Source organism: Homalodisca vitripennis, chromosome X (genome assembly GCF_021130785.1).
Source record: "Homalodisca vitripennis isolate AUS2020 chromosome X, UT_GWSS_2.1, whole genome shotgun sequence".
NCBI lineage: Eukaryota > Metazoa > Arthropoda > Insecta > Hemiptera > Cicadellidae > Homalodisca > Homalodisca vitripennis.
The window spans coordinates 142,939,855-142,960,697 of NC_060215.1; the positions used below are offsets into that span (position 1 = coordinate 142,939,855).

General features: G+C 33.4%; 1 protein-coding gene across 4 annotated transcripts; it reads left to right on the forward strand.

Moving 5' to 3' along the window:
- The first annotated feature begins 116 nt into the window (after window positions 1–116).
- On the forward strand, window positions 117–18,220 carry LOC124369954 (leucine zipper transcription factor-like protein 1). 4 transcript variants are annotated; one of them, XM_046828177.1, is made up of 9 exons: window positions 117–993; window positions 1,816–1,862; window positions 2,445–2,569; window positions 4,923–4,998; window positions 7,069–7,187; window positions 9,028–9,199; window positions 14,444–14,587; window positions 15,324–15,449; window positions 17,933–18,220. In XM_046828177.1, the coding sequence occupies exons 3-9, from the start codon at window positions 2,541–2,543 to the stop codon at window positions 18,068–18,070; spliced, it is 804 nt and encodes a 267-aa protein (XP_046684133.1). In that variant the 5' UTR covers window positions 117–993; window positions 1,816–1,862; window positions 2,445–2,540; the 3' UTR covers window positions 18,071–18,220. The 4 variants fall into 4 exon arrangements, with proteins under 4 accessions (XP_046684133.1, XP_046684135.1, XP_046684132.1 ...); XM_046828179.1 differs by having other exon boundaries at window positions 117–298; XM_046828176.1 differs by lacking the exon at window positions 1,816–1,862.
- The last annotated feature ends 2,623 nt before the right edge of the window (window positions 18,221–20,843 follow it).

Sequence of the window (20,843 nt, forward strand, 5' to 3'; positions counted from 1 at the left end):
AACTTTAACATTGTCGCACAGACTACTAAGGGACGATATCTTCACGGTCTGGACGACCAAAAGACGCTTCTTTTTTTCTCACGCCGGTCTTTTTTTTGTTTTTTGTTTATGCTATCAGTCTTGTCTCATGTCTAATGTTTTCATTTTTTTCAATGTAGTGGCAGGTTAAATCTTTTTAACCATGCAATTTTATTGTTCTCTAATCATGCTGCATCATACAGATAGGGATTCTTTTAGTTCATTATTGTGTAATTACGGGCATTACACAACATTTTAGCACATTTTGATTGTTAATGATGTAATATATCATTTTTATACAAGCATGTCCTATTATGTTTAATTAGTTAGTAATAGTCTGGATAATCTAAGAAAACGTTGAAGTTATTTTAGTTTATGTATGGGCTGGGAAAACCGTTTTATCAGGCGCCCTGCAGGCTTGCATGTCCCAAAGAACCCAAGAACAATATTCATGTTTCTAATAGTATATATGTGTTTGTATTTTATACCCTACTATTCAAACCTTTTCTTGGCACTCTCATATTTAAGGAAATCAGGGAACGTACGCTGTTCAGGAGCAATTGCATCTAAGAAACTGGTTCTATGGGAAGGGATCTTAAGGTTGTTGTAACGTCTTAGATAGTACGGAGCAAGATTTTGGGCTTTTAATACCTGTAACAGCATAGTTTGTGCAGTGCATACACAGATTGTGGTACTGTCACTATACAATCTGAGCTGTAAACAAATGCAACAAAAAAGTATGTAAATGTATATTAAACTATTGGAGTATATTATGTATTTATTTTATTTTCATATTTTAAACATTGTTCATTAGAAGATACAAAATTACATGTGTACGTTTTAGTACGAAAATCAGTTATACTAATTTAGTTACCACTGCTTCAAAATCCCCAACACATTCGTGTCTTCCTGTTCACCTGGCATTTGAATTTTATTGATTGTTGCTGTCATAACAACCGTACAATACACACAATGGTAAGATATTATTGATAATAAAAGATGACTGCTTTAATAATTTTATATTATGCTATTACTTCTAGGTCGTTTAAAAACATTAATATCTGCATAACTCTTTAATATGCATCCTTAAAACTCTTTATTACTATCATTAATTAAACATACATGATAGCCTACCATAATGGCAAAGTTTGAAGTTTATAACAAACTATAATAAAGAACAGGGAAACAACAATTTTTGGTCAAAGAAAAGCCTTGAAAAAATCAAAGATATATAGTCTGCGTGATAAGTTTCATTCAAGGGATCACTTTTCACTAGGTTTATATTTTACACTGTTAGTATTTATGATTTTACATCAATAAATGATTTAAATTAGTATAATGATCATAACCACAATTGTGCCAGAATGTATTGCAAAGTAAATTAAAAAAATATTTTTTGTTTTTTTATATTATCAATAACAGTCCTATACCATTTATGTCAATTATATTGGCAAAAGGTGTGTTCTCCCTACAACTCCTCTCCACATACCATTTTGTGATACATGGATTTTGTACATTTCAACTGCACTGTAAGCTGTCATTCAAAACAATCAAATTCCTTGATAAGGTGAATTTTTATATTCCACTTGGACTTGTTGAATAAAGCGTGACGTAGCTATGAAGTTTATGTTGTTACGTACTTACTCTCTCAATGATATCGAGGCAAATATATTTAGCCTATGAAAGTGTAGTAGGCAGTAAAAACCGCAATGCTGGAATAACTCTTAACATTTATTATTTTGATATACTTTATTCCTTTTTATATAACTGTATTGAATTTAATTTTTATTTGCTTAGATACAAATTTACTGTATTGTTCCATGCTTGGTCACTACAAATAATAGGTGAGTTAACAATACATATAAAACAGTCAAATAAATTTAATTGAATTCATTTTACTATTATTATACTGATATATATGAATGATACTATTTACCGCAAACTTAAAGTATTCTATGTGCTTCAAGCAACCCGGTTATTTAAGTTTTTATCACTTGAGTCTTTAAGAATTCAAGTTTGTTGATGCATGACTTCACTAATTGTGAAACGTCTGCAATTTCAAATCGTACAGTAAAATTTTATTGCTTCCCCTGAGATTCAAATCACTGACTAGTGACTGTCAAAATTACTTTAAGTTATGTTTTCAACAGTTATAAATTATCCAACTTGTTAAAAGATGTCTGAAATATTAAAAGTCTCAATCAAGATTAGTAAGAAACCTGACATCAAGCTAAACTTACCACATTCTGAGTGGCCCTTGTTTTATTCACAAACTAAATATGAAAACTATGAGTAGACAAATTTGAAATTGACTCATCTTTACAAACCCAAATAACATTGTGACATACAGAAATGAGTTATAAAATGGTACTATTAAAATAGGCACCTACAGACATTAAAGATATTTTTTAATGTATGTGTTATAGGCTGAACTTGGATTGAATGAGCACCACCAAGGTATTGTAAAAAGTTACATCCGATTCGCTCGATACTTGCGCACACAAAATCTTAAAGCAGTGGACATGTGTATTCAAGATGTCCTTGACACCAGGTACTTTTGTTTATTGTCCTAGCTTATACTCAATTATAAAATAAAATTATTTGGTTTGCAATTTTCTTAAGAACACGCAAAGTAAATATATTTGCGTATTGTGTTGCAAAATGATTTCTTTAAAGTAAGTATGATTAAACACTAATTAAGTGAGATCATCTGCACACATTACTCAAACACTCATTATGAAGACGATCCAAAGTGCGAGCCTCTTCAGAGGTGAAACGATCTTTCGCAGTTCTGTAGTCCATTTCTTGGCCAACTGGATAGTTTCCATCAGGGTATAATTGAGAAACTCAGTTTCCAGATGCAAGACAGTTGGTGGTGTTGTAAGGGTTAAAAAATTAACTCAACGGCTCAACCTGAGTTATGATGCCAACAAAAAATAAATATTAGTAGTTAGAGTAAAACTTTGATATCAAAGGTCTTTCATTAAAAGCTGCATTAATCTTTGAAATTTTCAAATAAAAAGTTTGCTTGAAACAGACTATACACATAATTATTAATGTAGTGTCTAATAATAATAACAGAAGTGGCAGTAGATAATGTTTATACAACGATTATGTCCAGATCAGAACCATACTCATGAGTCTGCAATGTGCTCCGATCGTAGTTTTCTTTAGAATAGAGTAAAATCATTTGTAACTTTTCATTAGTCCTTCCAGCTGTGGAACAATATGCTGATACTAGCTGCTAACAATAATAAAGAGTATTTACTGTGTGTTTAAAACTCTAAGACCACATACAACCACAACCCGACAAAGGCCCCAGGGCGACTCTGCATCCCTCTTCTCTTGCCATTGAAGCAGCAGTTTCCAGAATTTTTTGAGTTGTTTACACTGTATCATCGCCTTTATTGAAACCGGATATGTGTCTAATAATTTGGATTAATACAGTGACGTACAGTGATGTCTGGTTTCATTCTGGATGAATACTGCAAAATTGTTAATCTTGTATTGTATTGAGATTTATATCGTGCCATAGTATGTATTGAATATTTGGCATTTGTAAAAGTAAAACATGCCTAGTAATCTAGAAAAATCACGTAACTACGAGTCAGGACATTTTTTGTATTCTAAAAGAAGGAAATTGAGAAGAACTGTCATGGTTTTGGTTGTAAAATTCCTTTTTTTTCAAAATTATTTATAAAAATCTCATTATTGTAACCTTCTAACAGAGAAAATAGTATTTTTAACTAAAAAAAATCCTGTATACATTTTAATAATGATTCCAACAATAAATAAATTTAAATGCAATTTGGGTTCTAAAAAGTTAAATTTGTCAACACACAGGTAGGTAGGTACCTAAATATTAGTTTTTCGTAGTACTATACTTTGGTATATACTGTATATGGTAGATTCAAAGTATTTAGCGACCAGCTGTACGTTCTAGTCCTGAACATACTTATAGGTGCGGTTCTAGCAGACAGTGGTAATTTATACACAACATAGCTATGGTGGGAAAGGTCGATTCAATATAAATGTTGACTTCAGCTCCAATTCACCTTCCACTTAGTGCAACGTCTGAAATTGATGCTGTCACAGACTTGACTCCTGGAAACTGGAGTGAACGTCCATCTGAAGAAGAAAAAGTCAGCAACGAGGAAGCTCAAAACACACTCTGCATCATTTCAACATCAGAGACATCTAGACTACCAAAAAAATGTACTCTAGATGAAGAGGTGTTCTGATTGTCTTATCAGGTGCATATTTGAGCACATTACGATGGTTCAGACATGATTCTAAATCATCTTGGAGCAATTTAGCTATTGTGGGAGGTGTGGATTCAATACAAATGTTGACATCACCTTCCGCTTAGTCTCTGATGTCGAAACGATGCAAAGAGTTTGTGTTGAGCTTCTTCATCGCCGACTCTTTTTTACCTCTTCAGACGAACATGTACTACTGATTCCAGGAGTCAAGTCTATGACAGCGTCAAATTTTAGACGCTGCACAAGCGGAAGTTTAAATGGAGCTGAACTTAACATTCGTAGTGGTAATTTATTAGAAAAATGTGTGTATGGTACCATACAGTTTGTGTGATTTGGTAATCTTTGTTAATCTATGCATTAGGTGATATCAAATTCGCTTTTCTCACATGTATTATGACTGTATATTTTCTCTGAAAATATTTTGATTTGTGTTTTATGTACATCAATGTGTTGAAAATATATAAATACGAGTAAATTCACCACAGTTAAAACTTTTAAGTTTAACGAACAAGGGGCAATAATGCCCCACATGGCTATCCTAACAATCCAAATGTTTTTTGTTAGTTTCTTCTCGTAATTTGTATGCTTTTATACTTTTTTCTTAACCTGGTTTATTTATTCTTTTTATTATTCATGATGTAGGTTACTGGAGACAACTTTCACACAGAGAGAGGTGGAAGAAATGCTCCAAGGGCTGAAGATTTTAGTTCATTCAGAGGTAAATAGAACTATAAATATAGTTCCTAGTAGTCTTGCTTGTCCAGATTCCTGCGTGGTAACACACTCTGGTATAAATCGTATTTACGTTTCATTTTGTGAATTATATACACATATCCGTTGTCTCTTATCATAAGTTACCCAGTCATTTTTAAACATTTTAGTGATGATAAGTGAACAAATCTAAGCATCTTATTGAGATGATATATACAGTTAAAACAGAAACACCTGTGATGAGATAAACACTAAATTATGAATAAGAATTGTGTATGTTTTATTTTGTCATTAAAGGTTATAAAGCATTGCAAAGTCATATTTGGCGATACAGAACAACCTCGTTTATCCAAACCTCATCTATCCAGATTGATTTTACAGAGTGGAGGAACTCCAATTTTTTGAAAAATAACATTTTTTTGTGAATATCTGGTATATTTTGTTTTTCCTGTTGTAACATGTTCATCATTCTGAATAATGCGCACAATATTATAATAAATGAACAATGTTGTAGAATTTGACTGACCGATGGTTTATTTTATGCCCAAAATTCCTACTTTAAATGCATATAATTACTCTTAATCAATCAATCAACATTTTTTCTTGCTATAAAATAAAGATCATTGACAAAGTCTCATTACAGTTTTCATTATAAATATAGCCAAATCAGTTGTAAATCTGATATTATCTATATCTTATGTTACACAAACATAAACTACAATACTCAAATACAGCCAGTGGCATTGGGGAATTTCAAATAAAATGTTTTTTAATCAGAAGAGCTCGTCCAGTGCATAAAATGGGTTGTCTAACAGCCATAACTAATATTTATTCAAAAATATTTTTTTATTGTACTTTAGGACTAAGGGTAACAAATGGTTGTACACCCTCAGTGCAATAACAGAATGGCTTTTAAGAGTTTTGCTCAATCTATTGTAATTAATAGATGCAGCATTTTTATTACTGGTATTGTGGGAGTGTTTTATACTGCTAGGCTTTACTAATTAAGGATTTTGAAATATATATTTCATAATATCAAAGAGATACAAGTATATTATGGTCTGAATTTTACAAATCTCTTAGAATTACCAAAAAGGTCCGACATGTGGACAGCAAAAATGTGGTCATGAAATGTGTGCCGAAGTTAAACAAACGAGACTGACTGGATTTTTAATGAAATGGTAAATTTTTTAAGCGATCAGTATAACGTTAGTAGTAGTGACTGACGTTTTCATAAAGGATAGTACTCCATAGCCGAGTATCCGATTATAAAAGTTACACTGTAACATTTTAGAACAGAGAAGGTGAATAAAATACAAATTTTGAGTAAGTTACAGATGAGTCGTTTTGAAAACGACCTGCGCGATGATTTCTTGAGCATAGGGGGAGGGAGGAGCAGGAGCTCGACCATGCCTACCGCCACCCCCTCTTTCACTGCTCGATCTATTTCCTTTACAAGACACAAGTGGGAACCGAGTGCTTTGCTTCCCTGCGTTAGTGTTTTGGAGCATCACGCTATGTTTTGTTATTCTCATTGTTATGAAATAACAAGTGTTATTATAAAATATTGTTATTTATGTTAAGAACAGTTCATTGCATCTATTTACTATGTTAGTATAATTAAGAAGTATTTGAACACATGTTTATTGTTAACAGCTGTTGTTATTATTACTGGGTTTGTAAAACAGCTGTTATGTAACACATACCGTACCCTACGAGTGGTAAAGTGGCAACTGAGGAGTGGTCGGTAAGGAATGTGGAGAGGAATGAAGTGAGTCCGTGCTTCTTATCCCTCTTCACACCTCTCTCTCTCATTTCCTCCCCCCCCACACACAGTACATCTAACAGGTCGCTTTCAAAGCGATTATCTATAAATTATAGCAGTAATTTATTAGTTATTAAAATTATTTCTTTCCTAAAGATTTTTATTTTAACTACATGTCTAACTCCTAAAAATATAATTTTTTTTCCTCCTATGCGGAAGGGATGGCTGCCCCTCCTGCCCTTCGCTGGTTATGCCCATGCTCATTTTTCTGAGAACTAATTATAATAACTGTATTATTTTATAAAATTTCAGGTAGAAACGGAGCTGATAAGTTTAGCTCACACCAGTGTTTTGTTGCTGAGCCAAGTCCTTCAACAGGCAGAAAAGTGGCATTTGAGACTTAACATAGATCTCTCTGAAGTACAAAACAGGTTTGTCTGTCGTGACTGTCAGTGGTATATTCATTCTGTTTATGGTTTTTCATTTAAAAAGTTCTACGCACATTATAAACTAATTGGTACACTCACAACTATTTTGGTTTTTTATTTTTTATTTTGCTCTAATAAAAGGGCGTACAGTTATTGACTCAACGATAACCTAACACTTATTAAAATCTAATTAGGTACATGTACAAAGAATAATTGAAGCAAATATATAATTAGTTTATGATTAATAGAACAGCCATAGACCTAAACTCACCTTCATAATCTTTAAGAATACATATAAAAATTCTGTAGAACTGATTCTACAAATTTGTTACAGCATATATCCTAGTCATTAGTGAATTGTGAATAAATCCCCAAATGAATCATCCCTGGTTATATAGCTAACTAGATATTGCAGCAATTTGTTGTTTGTTCTTTTTGTATTTGTACAATAAGATAAATAGTATGATTGGAAAAAAACAAAATGCTCAAAAAAAAAAAAAAAAAAAAAAAAATATTGCTGACTATATAAATTTTGAGTTTCTTATAGAGGCAGAGGAAGGAACAAGGACTTCAAACCCCTTAACATGAACTAAATAACATGAGATTCTATTAATTTAACTTAAATTTGTTATGATTTAATATATGATTACACTGTACTCGTATTTGAACATTTATCACTTGAATCCTAAAAAACAAAATTTCTTTTGTTTAAATACATAACTTATTTTCTTGGTAGTATTCAAAACAGAACTATGTTATTCACTTCATGATAACTTTGACCAACACGATATTGTTTGAGTTTCAACATGAGATGTTGAGTAATATTTGTAAAAAATCAGTGAATGATAGCAAATGTTCGAAAAATTCCGTTTCCTTCACAACCCTTCCGTTGTCAAAAACAAACTTCAAACAAAGGACTATTTGTAAGGTATAAGTTTTTCTTTTTTTCTCTGTACTTTGAATCTAGCCCAAACTCATTCTCATTTATACATCGTTAGATTTTGAATTTAGACTTTCTCAGTACACGGTACTGTAGTTGTTTCTTTCTACTGGATCAAATGGTAACGGAATTAAAGTAATTTGATAGTTGGTAATTGTATTGCATTTATTGGTACATACATACATGTAATTCAGTAGATTAATAATGTTCATTTATTCTATTGTAATAATAGAGATTATTTTATTGTGTTGTCAGATTTTTTATCAGAATTTTAAATTAAAATCAGGTCAAAAGGTTTTATTATTAATAATTTTTTAGAAGCTTAACATTGGATACTCCCAATAATTGTTCCCTTTAACCTAATTCAATTTTTCAAATTTGTATTCCTTTTGTTTGGTTTTTATATCATTGTTTTTTTTTTTTTTTTATTATTGTAAACCTTTTTGAGTTTTATTTAATTATTTTTATCCTGATGTTTCTAATTTTTATTAACTAGGGTTTCGGAATTAAAAAGTGGTTTATATACATAAATATCAATAGATCTGCATTCGATTGTTTGTCTGATAACCAGTTCTGGCTCTCAGCTGAAATAATTCTTTATCCCAAAGGCTCTTTAAATAGAGAATTACAAATTCAGACTTGTAATTGGACCGATTGTGAACTAAAACCTACATTAGAAGAATTTGGTGTGCTGAATTCTTGGCAGAAATGTGTAAACCAATTTCAGATCAAATATTCTCCTTTATTTGTTACATTAATAAAATGTAAATTGTGGTTACATCTTTAATGTTTGTATGTAATGTAAATCTATATAATAAAATATTTTAAATTAGCACTTTAAATAATGAAAGTGGTTTCAGGACAAATAATATTAGAACATTATCAATGTAATGTTTTTTATAGTGAGCTTCTAGAACACGTGAAGGCCCTGGAGACATCTGAACTAGGAGGCAGGACTAAACTAGAGCCTCTGCAGAGTGACGACGGCTCTCTAGAGTTGCTTCGGATAGAAATAGAACGTCTCCAAAGTGAAAACCAAAGGCTTGAAGATAGCTTCAAACATTTAGAAAATCAGGTGATTTTAAAGTAAACTTTTTATAGTATGTAACATATTGATGGTTAAAAGTAAGTAGTATATAAATGTGACATCAAATGAGCTTGTGAAAATTTAAATGTAGCTCAACTGTCAGTGGTGTTGTAATCTACTTGGTCACACAAGATTGCCAACATTGGTAAAATAAGTAACTTAATAATTATTTTTAAAGTAGTTTTTATTAATATTATTGTACCCATCAAATTTAACTAACCCTGCACTTGACCATAAACAAGATATGGGTTTGAGAAAGCATAAAGGGTAGAGAATTTTTGTTAAAATTTTCTATGAAATCGCCAGAGTTGAAATAGATGCTTTAACAATAACAAATAATATGTTTGAAATTGTAATTTACATTTATAATACTATCTGACTGCTGAGACAGACTTCTTACGTCTTGAGAGGTTCCTGACCTGATCACTTATTAAAGAACTCCTGACAGTTTTCACATATGCCTTTTATTTCTAAAAATGTATGTTATGAAACCAAATATTTTATTGAGACTGTTGAATAAACTCAATACAAATACATTCTACCAGCTTATTCTTATTGGAATCAAATACTTAATTTATAAACAAACACTCCAATAATTATTACATTTTAGTTTTTTGAGGCCTTTCGTGTTCAAGGAACACATCATCAGACCCAAAAAAATTAAATAAAAGTGGTTCTTTTAGTTCAGTTATGTGGTTCTGATGATGTGTTCATTGAACACGAAAGGCTTCACAAAAATAAAATTTTATAGTTATTAGAATATTTTTTTATAAATTAAGTATTAATACAAATAGTCAAAACTGGTAGCACAATAGAAACTGGTGTAATGTGTTTTAACTACATTTTTCACAGACATTTTCTCAGTTAAAGTTAAATAGGCTTAGCGTAGGTCTAAGAATTGACTTTAGTTGTTTTAATTTATTATTTGAAAAGTAGTAACCCTTACCATAATAATACATACAACTAGGTTGTATTATTTTCCTGAACATAATGTTTAATTAACAAAACTACGAACACTTAATATATTAGTAGAAAGAAAACTGATACAAATTCGATAATTATTTAATCAAAATCAAAATCAAAATCAAAAATGTCTTTATTACGTGAACATTAAGTACAGTAATTTGTCAAAATATAATACATAATGCAAAATAAGATAATTACAGTTTAATAGTGTCATCATTGTGAGTTTAGGAGGTTTATGCTTCAATTTTTAAAATCACGTGGTTCCAGTGTTAGCAGATTCCAGGAAGTCTTCAATGGTGTATACAGGTCTCTTTCAACAAAAACTCTCGAAGTAGGTTCTTTAGTCTGTTTCCTGTCAGGCTGCGGAGGTAGTCTGGTAGAAGGTTTTTAAATTTTCCGGCCAATGATGAAGGTTTCTTCTCGTATAAAGCTGTTCTGTGTTGAGGTAGGGTGAGCCTTGAGGCATGGCGTGTGGGGTAAATTATGGAGGTCCATGTGAGTCTGCAGATGTAGTTTTATCTACGTGCAAGATGGCTTCATAAATGTAAAGTGCAGGTACTGTAAGTATGCCTAGGGTCTGGTAGGCTGTCGGCAAGTTTGTAGAGGCTCAAGGTTTGCAAGGGTCCTGACTGCCTTCTTTTGGAGTACCAGAACTCTCTTGAGGTTTCCTTGGGAGGTTCCCCAGGACTATAAGGCCATACCTAATGTGAGACTCTATTAACGCATAGTAGGCTATTTTTGCCGCTTCCAGAGAGCCTACCCATTTAATACGTTTAACAACGTAGATGCCTGTACTAATTTTATTGCATATGTTGTTTACATGATCTGCCCATGTGAGTCTGCTATCGAGAGTTACTCCCAAAAACTTGATCTGGTTAGCCACTGGTATATTGGGAATGCTTGCTGGTACCTCTTTCTTCCTGCTAAAGTGTACCTGTGTAGTTTTGTCAGGGTTTATTGCTAAGTCATTTAAAATTTACTGTAGATTATGGCAACTTTCTAATGATGTGATAGAGTTACTGTACAATTGTTCAGCTGTGTCATTTCTTAGAAGAAGAGTGGTATCAATCTGCGTACATTATGCAGCTCGTACTTTCATTTTGAATTAGAGCTGGGAAGTCGTTAGTCAGCAGAATAAACAAAATGGGTCCCAACACAGATCCCTGTGGGACTCCTCTAGTAATTGGTTGAGGACAAGATCTGAACATGCTAGTGACGCCAGATGTAGTATGCTGAATCTCCACAATTTGGGATCTCCCTTTGAGATAACTATCAAACCACTTGTTTTCCAGAACCTGTTACTCCCAAAGCTGCAAGTTTTTTAGAGATGAGGCTGTGTCCTAAGCAATCAAAGGCCTTACTGTAGTCTAGGAATAAGGCAGTGACAAATTGTCCCTACTCTATGCTGTCAATTATAGATTCGACCAGACTTATGATGGCAGATAAAGTAGATTTTCCCTTCTGGAAGCACATGCTGGCAGTCAGTAATTAATAGTCCTGTTGTGTAAGATGTGTCATTAGTCTCTCTCAATACTATTTTTTCAATAATTTTTGAAAACGTTGATATTAAGGAATTGGGTCTATAGTTTTTTTGGGTCAGTTTTTGGTCCTTTTTTGTGCTGGGGATAGACCTTGGAGACTTTAAGCTTTGTTGGGAATTGGCCCAGGGAAAATGATTTATTTATAATTGATGCAAGAGGATGAATCAATTCCACTGCGCAATGCTTTACAACTTTTGATGAGTATTCGTCTGTACCACTCGTTGATTTGTTTTTTAGGTTGTGTATTACTTGACTTACTTCTTCCCATGTTGTGGCGGTCAGATAAAATGGTTGTATTAAAGGTGGTTTAAGAGGTTTAGGTCCCTTCTAATCTGCTGTCTCCTGGCTGTTGGTTGTTTTGCTGTAATGTCACTTCTGCTATCTGAGTAAAGAAAGTGTTTAGTTGTTCAGCTACCTGAAGAGGATTGTCTACCACTGCATCGTCAATGTTTAGCTTAGGACCACGTTTTGCTTAAGTTGTTTGGCATTGGTCTCTGTATGTATTATGTCCCATGCAGCTTTGGATTTGTTGTCAGATGTCATTATTTTCTGTGTATTTGCATTTTGTTGCAAACATCCTTAGTTTTCTGTCGTACTTCTTTTTTATGTTTACCATAGTTTCTTTATCTTGTGCCCTTCCGGTAATTTCATAGGTGTTTGAGGCTCTTAAGTAGGCAGCTTTTATCTCAGCTGATTCTTGGGTCATAGTAGTGAATTGGTTTACTCTTAGTTTTATTTTTTGCTCTTCTTGTGAGGGCAGGAGATGTCAAGGGCAGTTTGCAGCACTCCTTCGAATATGTTATATGCTGTTTCCGCATCTTCAGCATTATAGACAGTATCCCCAGTTTTTTATGGAAAGCAGTGACTTGAGCTGGTCAAGGTTTCTCCTTCCCATTTGTCGCCGAAGAGTTTGCGTGTTGTCGTCATTTTTACATAAAAAGTCCAGGCTACATATTTGGGCGGTATGATCCGATAGTCCAGTTTGTAAAATTTGTTGCACTAAGGTCATGTTCTGGAATATTAGTGCATATACAGTCAATTGAAGTGCTTGTGTCAACTGTAATGCGAGTTGGTGGCAAAGGGAGCCTTCTTATGTTGTGTGTTGCCAATTCGTTGTCAAACATCAGGCTGTCCGGGTTGTTGGGTTTTAATCTGTCAATGTTTATGTCTCCTGTCAGAATAAACGACCTATTATGTGCTTGACTATTGTCCAGAATGTTTGATAGGATGTCCAAGCTATTTTGAATGTTTACCCCGGGAGGGCGGTATACGCCAAGGAGAAAGAGATGCTTCCCTTTGATTATAATATGTGCCATTGCAGCCTCAAATAGTTTTTCTTCGCAGTGGTTTACTCATGTCTATGGCCTCTATATTGTTTATTAAGTTGTCTCTACAATAAATAGCAACCCCCCCAGTCTATGTTCTTTTCTGCAGTATTCAGATACGAGAGAGTATCCTAGAAGTTTTGTGGTTTCAATATCGCTTTGCTTGAGACCGTGTTCTGTTAGAACCAAGAGGCTGGGGCATACTTCACTTAGTAGATGGTTTAGCCGGTTTATTTTTGTATTGAGACCTCTTATGTTTTGATGACATATTGTCAGGTAGTCATTTTTATCTGCTGAGTGCTGCCTAAAAAACAGTTTGTTTCTGTTGAAGATGACTCTGAGCATTGCGGAATTTTTATATTACTATTGCAGCTTGACATGTTGGTATGGTCTAGAAAAGGAATTGGAGTGGTGTACGTCTTGCTTGCACCAGGATCTGATGTCCAGTTCCTGTGGAGATGGTGGCGGTAGAGGAAGGTGATGATTAGTGTGTTGCCAGGGCTATTTTCATCTGTCTCCTGTCCTAGTGTTTCCAAGAGACCTGGTGAGATCTGAAGCAGTGCCTCAGAAGAAGAAGTCATTGGCATCATGTTTCTAGTGACTTGCAGAATTTTCCTGAGTTTTAGTCATAATTCTGAAGGTAGAATTGAATATTCATTGCAAAAAACTCATCCAAACTTTGATTTTCAGGCTTCAGTTTTGCATACATAGGTGGCGATTTTGTAAATTGTGTTTTTTCCTTGTCTGACTTACATAAAGCTGAACTTACAGGGAAGATGTGTTCTCTTACTTTAGTCAGTATGGATTCAGTGGTTGTTAACGCAGATTTGTCTGGCTTCTGCGGTCAAGTTGTGGTGAGGCATAGTCCTGGTTGTCAATGTTGGTTCAGTGTTGTTAACGCAGATTTGTCTGGCTTCTGCGGTCAAGTTGTAGTAAGGCGTGGTCCTGGTTGTCAGGTGTTGGTATCAGATGAAATATAAAGTTTTCATTGAGTATGAAATTTTTATGGTGAAAGATTTCAAGTTCATTTTATTTGTCTCTAATCCACTAAAAAAAGGCAGTCTTCACAAAAAATAATCTTTGCCAATAGAATCTCTGAAGTTCACTTATTTGCCTATAATCCAATTAAAAATTACTTTCTACATAAAAGATGTTTTACAGTAAAATGCCTAACAGTCGTTAAAAAAAAAAAAAAACATTTTCAGGTCTTAAAATGATATTTTTCTACAGAACATAACAATTAAAATTCTGTTTTCATAATACATTCAGAAATAGCAACCATTTTAGGTCCAGTTTTTTCTTGATTTGCAAAAAAAAATCTAATCTATGAAATTTTACATGTTAATAAACAATTAGTCATTCCTAACACTATTAAAATAAATTTATGTTTATGATTTTAGATCATTCAACTAAAAGAAGACAGGAACAAACTTATAGGACTGGCAGAAAAGAAGGATGAAAAAATCTCAGAGCTAAAACTTGAAACAGAACAACTGAATCAAATATTGAAACAACAATCTACAACTACTTCTGTTCCCGATGATGTAAGTGTGAGTACTGGTGTGTACAACTCACGTAAGAAGACTTGTATTAAATTTTTATACTTTATCAATTAACTACAGTAAATATTTAAAAGCTGCCAAAGCGCAATGGCCAGACAGTATGCTTCCATAATTTGCCCAATCTACAATCTGTGTTGAGGACTTTAACAGTCATCATGGCTAATGGCATTACACTTCTGACGATACTGACACATGTCTGAAGATATTAACTCATCTCTTGTTCTATTTTTTTATCTTCAGAGAAGGTATTTTAGACATATATCTGAAGTGTTAAAAATTAACCCTGTCAGAAACCGATTGCACCACTTTACACCATAAGGGAAGTATGGGCCTAAATATATTGGCTCATAATCAGAAGTAATCTTTTGCATCTTGTTACTGATTGTGTCTGCTCAGATTAAAAAAAATATACTTGGGTTGAAATCAATTACTGCATTATAGGGTTCTCCAAGAACTGGTGACTGCACCGTGAGTGTCCATTGCCTAATTATACGCTAGTGAACTATCAATTAAGTTCGGAGGCTGTATCACATTTACTGTAGTTCCAGCTCAAGATACCTGTACTGTACTTTAAATGTACAAGCTTGGAGATAATCCTCATTTAAGTATTGTGCTAAATGTTTGTTTTACTAAACAGATTAGAACTTGTGTTTCATACGGTGCATCGACAGAGCAATGACGTATACGTGAGATGTTTGTGTAAATGTTGTGTGCGTAGAAGCCAGATGCTGAACACTTGCTGAGCCAGTATGAGAAGGTTCTCAGCGAACAGCTCGGCTCAGAAATGGAAGCAGTCAGGCAACAGATGCAAACAGTCCAAGTGCAGTTGTCCTTAGCTGAACAGGTTTGTAGCACTTTTTGGTTAATTCAGATTTATAGTAATTAATTTGGATTATAAATTTTAATTTGATACTTATTGAAAGATCCTTTTCTTTATGTTCTGATAATTGTATAAATTTGATGAGGAAATGAAAAATACTTGAGTAAGATGCACATCTCTGCTTGGCATACTAGCTGGTTACCTCCCTCTTTATTTCATGCTTCTTAGCTGTTTAGGTTCAGACATGCACTTTGCGTCTTAGTTGAGAGTTGTTTATATGTAGTAAATTTTATTTATAGACATAATTTATTTGCAGATAACATTCATAAAGAGCATTATTGGATGTAAAAACCTGGTACTTAGACCGATAATTTTCGCTGTTAAATATAAATCTTATCATGTCAACTTCAAGTTATAAAATATGTTTCAAACAGCTTTTTTCCTATGACTTCTGTCATCCAAATGAAATAACATGAAGTTTTACCGTTAAAACCTTGTCAAAATGTTGCTTACACAATTACATTCTTGAAATATTTCGGCCTTCCCGTGGGGAACCACCTTCAGTCAACAGGTGCTAAACCGAAACTTTTAACAGATTTTTCGGTTTAACAACTGTTTATTGAAGATGGCTCTCTTCAGCAAAGCTGAAGTATTTCAAGAATATAATCGTGCAAACAATGTTTTGAAGTGGTGTGAACTGGAAGACTTAGGTGTTAATTGCGACGCTGGCCACGTAAGCCTAAGAACAAAGTAAAAATCAAAACATTCTTTATTTACAGAAACTTTGAGAATCGCCATGGTGTTAATACATTTAAAAAGAAAAATAACAATTACAAAAATGTTTAAAGATTCTTTTAGTTTTCAAGCAAGTATCCCTCCAGTGAATACAATGGATGGTTTATAAGTCATTCGCTTAGGGCAGTCTTCAGACATTTTCCGCTTTTGCTTCAGATCCTCTCTGGCAGGTTTTGCATCTTCAGGCCTATATATGAGGGTTTTTTACCATACAATGAGTGCCAATGAGTGTGTGGGTTTCTTCGTGATTACTTTTATCACGAAGTTGGCTGCTTTTCAGGAAGCAAGGGTTATTCTGGTTGGGAGAAGAACCCTCGCGAAGGTGTTGTTCAGCTTCCTTAAATTACTGTTTGGTGACAAATGAAATAATCAATATTTAATTAGATATGGTAAATGTGTTAATTATATATTCTTTCAATTTGTACTTCATCACACTATGAAGGTGTGCACCAAAGCATTTACCACATAACACAAAATACACTGCAGGTCCAATGAGTTGGCTTCTTCCTACTACCTAAGTTGTGTGATAATTTATAACAGATTTTATAACGGTAGTTATGTTTATTTATTGCGTGATAATAATATATCAGTGTTACCATACAGTGTGTCAGATGGCAGCTAATACATCTCTGGTAGTCAGTATTGTAACAGAATAGTAGTAAATGAAACTGTTGTAAAAAATAAAAAAGATTCCTTACATTTCTACTACATAGAATTAAAATAAAGATCAACATCGAGCTTACCAAGTGACATTACCAACCAATAGGAATATTGGACAGTTGATTTTAATATGAGTAGAAGCAGTTCACCCAACACAAGATAAGATAATTCATTAGAATCCCTTTAAATCATATAAAAAATCATGAGCATAATCATAGGCATAAAAGTATGAGTTAACTCTTATATTAATTAACTCTACTCATTGGTAAAATCCACTTCTAAAAATGCTTCAAACTGGGTTTGTTTTCAATTCGGTCTACCGTAATCATGAATAAACTCAGTGATATTTTTCATTAAAAATACCGGAAAATATACAGAAGTCTTGTAAAGTGAAATATCTAGGAATGATGTTAGATCAGAAAATCACCTGGGTACCGCATGCTGAAATATTGTGCAAAAGTATTCTTTTTTGTTCTCTTAGGACAAGAAGCTTAGAAATTACACCTAGTCCTAAAGGACCTTTGTACTGCTTCAGGAGTGACAAGGTATCCTGGATAGGTAAGATTGGGTATAGGAGCCGCCTCCTGTTGAGATCAATGAGGAAGAATTAAGGGCAATACTCTCAGTCATGTCCCCTTAAAAGAAGGGGAAGCCAGCTCTGAACCAGCCTATCCAGTCAAAGCAGGCAGTAGTAGCATGCCCTTATGTTTAGGCTAGCAAGAACCTTTAACTCTTAGGAAACCCCACCAACTCCAACAGTCATCTCCTGCTGTAGACTAGACCTATTGAACTACCCTTGCACCCCAGAATCTCGACATTTGCGGTTAGTGATGTGCCGCTCCTGGACATCCATAAGGTTGCTCAGATTTAAGTGACACATCGGTTATTGCTGTACCCAGTGTGAATTCTACTGGAAGGTATAAACCAGCCTGAAGTGAGCCCTTCTGAGCGAGGAACCTGGTATTTTATTGAAACACCCCCTGAAGATCTAAACTTCAACACCTCCATCCAATCTATATTCCTTTTTTAATGTAACTTGTATGATGTTTCAGGAGCTGGAGAGGAAGTTCAACCAAACAACCACTTATATGAACATGAAGAGAATTATTGGTAAGAAAAATGAACAAGTGAAGGAACTGAGAAAGAAGTTGTTAAAATATGAACCACAAGAAAGTGCGGATAGTGACTGAAGATTTTGCAAATTAATTGTCAAACCAGCAATTCTGTCTCCTAACACAGATAAAATCCAGCCCTATTGTTTAAGGTTATATTTTTGTTTACTTTATTGCATTAATGATTATTATGTTAATTTATCTTTTGCAATTAAATGTTCAACTTCAGCTCTCCTGTCCCAAAATCTCCACCTTCCCAATTATACATTCAAAATCCCTCACTGCTGATTTACTTTCTTCAACAATGAACACATAAGGTTAAAAAAGTTTTAAGCTTTAGAAAGTTATTTTATAAAATGTTAAATCATCAAAATGTATTTTTCCTTCAATGGTTCCTTTGGCAATTAATTTTTATAGCACTAGTGATTTTATTTAGACACCATAATTAAATAAAGCCTCTCTTTTGGTAGCTTGGATACACTTCAATACATTTCTGTTAAGAACAGATTTTCTTCAAGAAGTTCTGTGGTTAATAGCATTAATTTGCATCATTGCTGCAACCTTGAAATAGTTATTATATTAGCATGGTTACTCCCATGAAAATCAGAAATAATGGTGAGTTAACAAAGGAATAACTTTATTGTATTATTATTAACAAGTTATATAATTATTATTGTATTAACAAGGTGATAAAAAACAAATGTGATAATAATTGTAAAATTATGTATGTACACATGAATAAACTATTTCAGTGGATAACAGCACCCATTTGTTTGTATGAAACACAAACTTACGATCAGCCTTTACCATTTTAATTTTCAAGTCAATCCAAACTTCATGAGGAAGTTTAAGAATCCAATTTTAAAGAAGGACCTGTTGTGTCTTTAATAAAGGAGACGTTTCAACAGGTAAACTATCCTCGAGAGCTTTATTAGGAGATAGATTCAATGTATCTGCCACATTGTAGATGGTTATTGAAAAATGTAATTGAAGTAATCCAAGAATCATCATACAGTTGATTATTTATTGATTTCAAGCTAAATAATCTTTTTTGTCTTCATTTGACATAATTATATTGGAACTTTACTGAAATATTAGTAATAGTTGATTGGCACAGTTGTTCAAAGTGTTCAGATATATTTTTAAAAGTGGCATCATCAGCGTAGAGTACTGTATACAAAATCATTTATACCAACATGAAACAACAAAGGTCCAAATACTAATCCCTGTGTAACCCCCATTCCACTACAGTTTCTTTCAATCATACTGCTTCCAAAAACACTTTCTGCTTATGAATTTTTAGGTAGTTTTCAATTAATAAAAGAGTGCCCTAAATGTCATAATACTGAAGTTTCATCAATTTATCTTTTTGAGTAAAACAGCCAAATGCCTTGTTTAGGCCACAAAATGCCACTAGCATTACAAAATCTAGCTTCAAATTCATTATTACAGTGGCACTGGTATTTATAATATGGTTTTTTCTACTAAAGCAACAGTCATAGTAAAATCCAGCTGGAAAACAAAAGTCCATATCATTTGTTTGTAGTAATGCACTGAAAAGCTCTTTTTCTCCTTGTTGGTAAAGTATGGATTGGGTTAATTATTTCGATACCAGTATGTGTGCTGCGAACCAACTTTGTCCATGAATGCTTCTTGTTAAACTTAATGAAAATCTTTCCTGGTTGATGGATTGTTCTTGGAGGATCCATATCTTTATTCACATGCCTTGCTGACATTGCATCCTTCTTTTAGTTCCTTTGGGGATACCATAAGGGTTGAGTTTACAGGATAGTAAACAACATTATGCAACTCAGAGAAAGTATCACATCGATCATTAATTTGTTGGCTTACTACTTTGACTTACTGGATACACTGTTACAAATATGGGCAAAAATGGACTGTATTTTTTTAAATGTTGAGATTGTTGAAAAGTAGAGGCAGTTAGCAAAGTAAGTGTATATTTAATGCTGCCTTGAGGTTCAAGAAACATGCTAAGCGTGAAAAGTACTAGCATAAAATAGGATTACAGGCAAAACTTGATTTAACATAGCAGTCAATGTGTTAAACTATGCACACACCTCTAGCTACAGAATATGTCTTTAACACTTTCACTTTGACTCGAGTCATCTACTTACTTTAGAAAAACGGGGATAGTAGCAATGCGTGTTCGCTTCAGCCAATGTGTTAAACTATGATACATCTGTAGCTACAGAAAATATTGTTAACACTTTCATTTCCACTCGAGTCATCCACCTAATTTAGGACAGCCAGGATAGTAGCAAGGTGTGTTCGCTACAGCCAGTGTGTTAAACTATGATACATCTGTAGCTACAGAAAACATTGTTAACACTTTCACTTCAATTCGAGTCATCCACCTACTTTAGGACAGCCAGGATAATAGCAATGTGTGTTCACTGCAGCCAATGTGTTAAAACCAGCTAAAACATTTCTTTTACTGTAGAAGAAATACAAAAATTGCTCTTCTCTTGAGATGGCTAACAACATCTTAATTAATATTACATCTCTATAAACATAGGTTTTCGTAATATATGAATGAAGGCCCCAAGAAAATAGATATTCTTAAATGCTAATTTTAAAAATTGAAATTAATTGAAAAATATTTATATTGTTAAAGGACTTATAAGATGTTTATGATTAAGGAGAAATTTCAGCAAGATTGATATTGTTTAAACTATTTTTCTTGTTTTAGAAAAGAAGTATTTTTGCTAAATTGAAATCATTCATATAATTTATAGATGATATAAAACATTCACGTACCATTACACACGCAGGTTTGATGTGCTTCAGTGTTTATAATCTGTATTTTAAAATAAAAAGTTGAAAGGTAAAA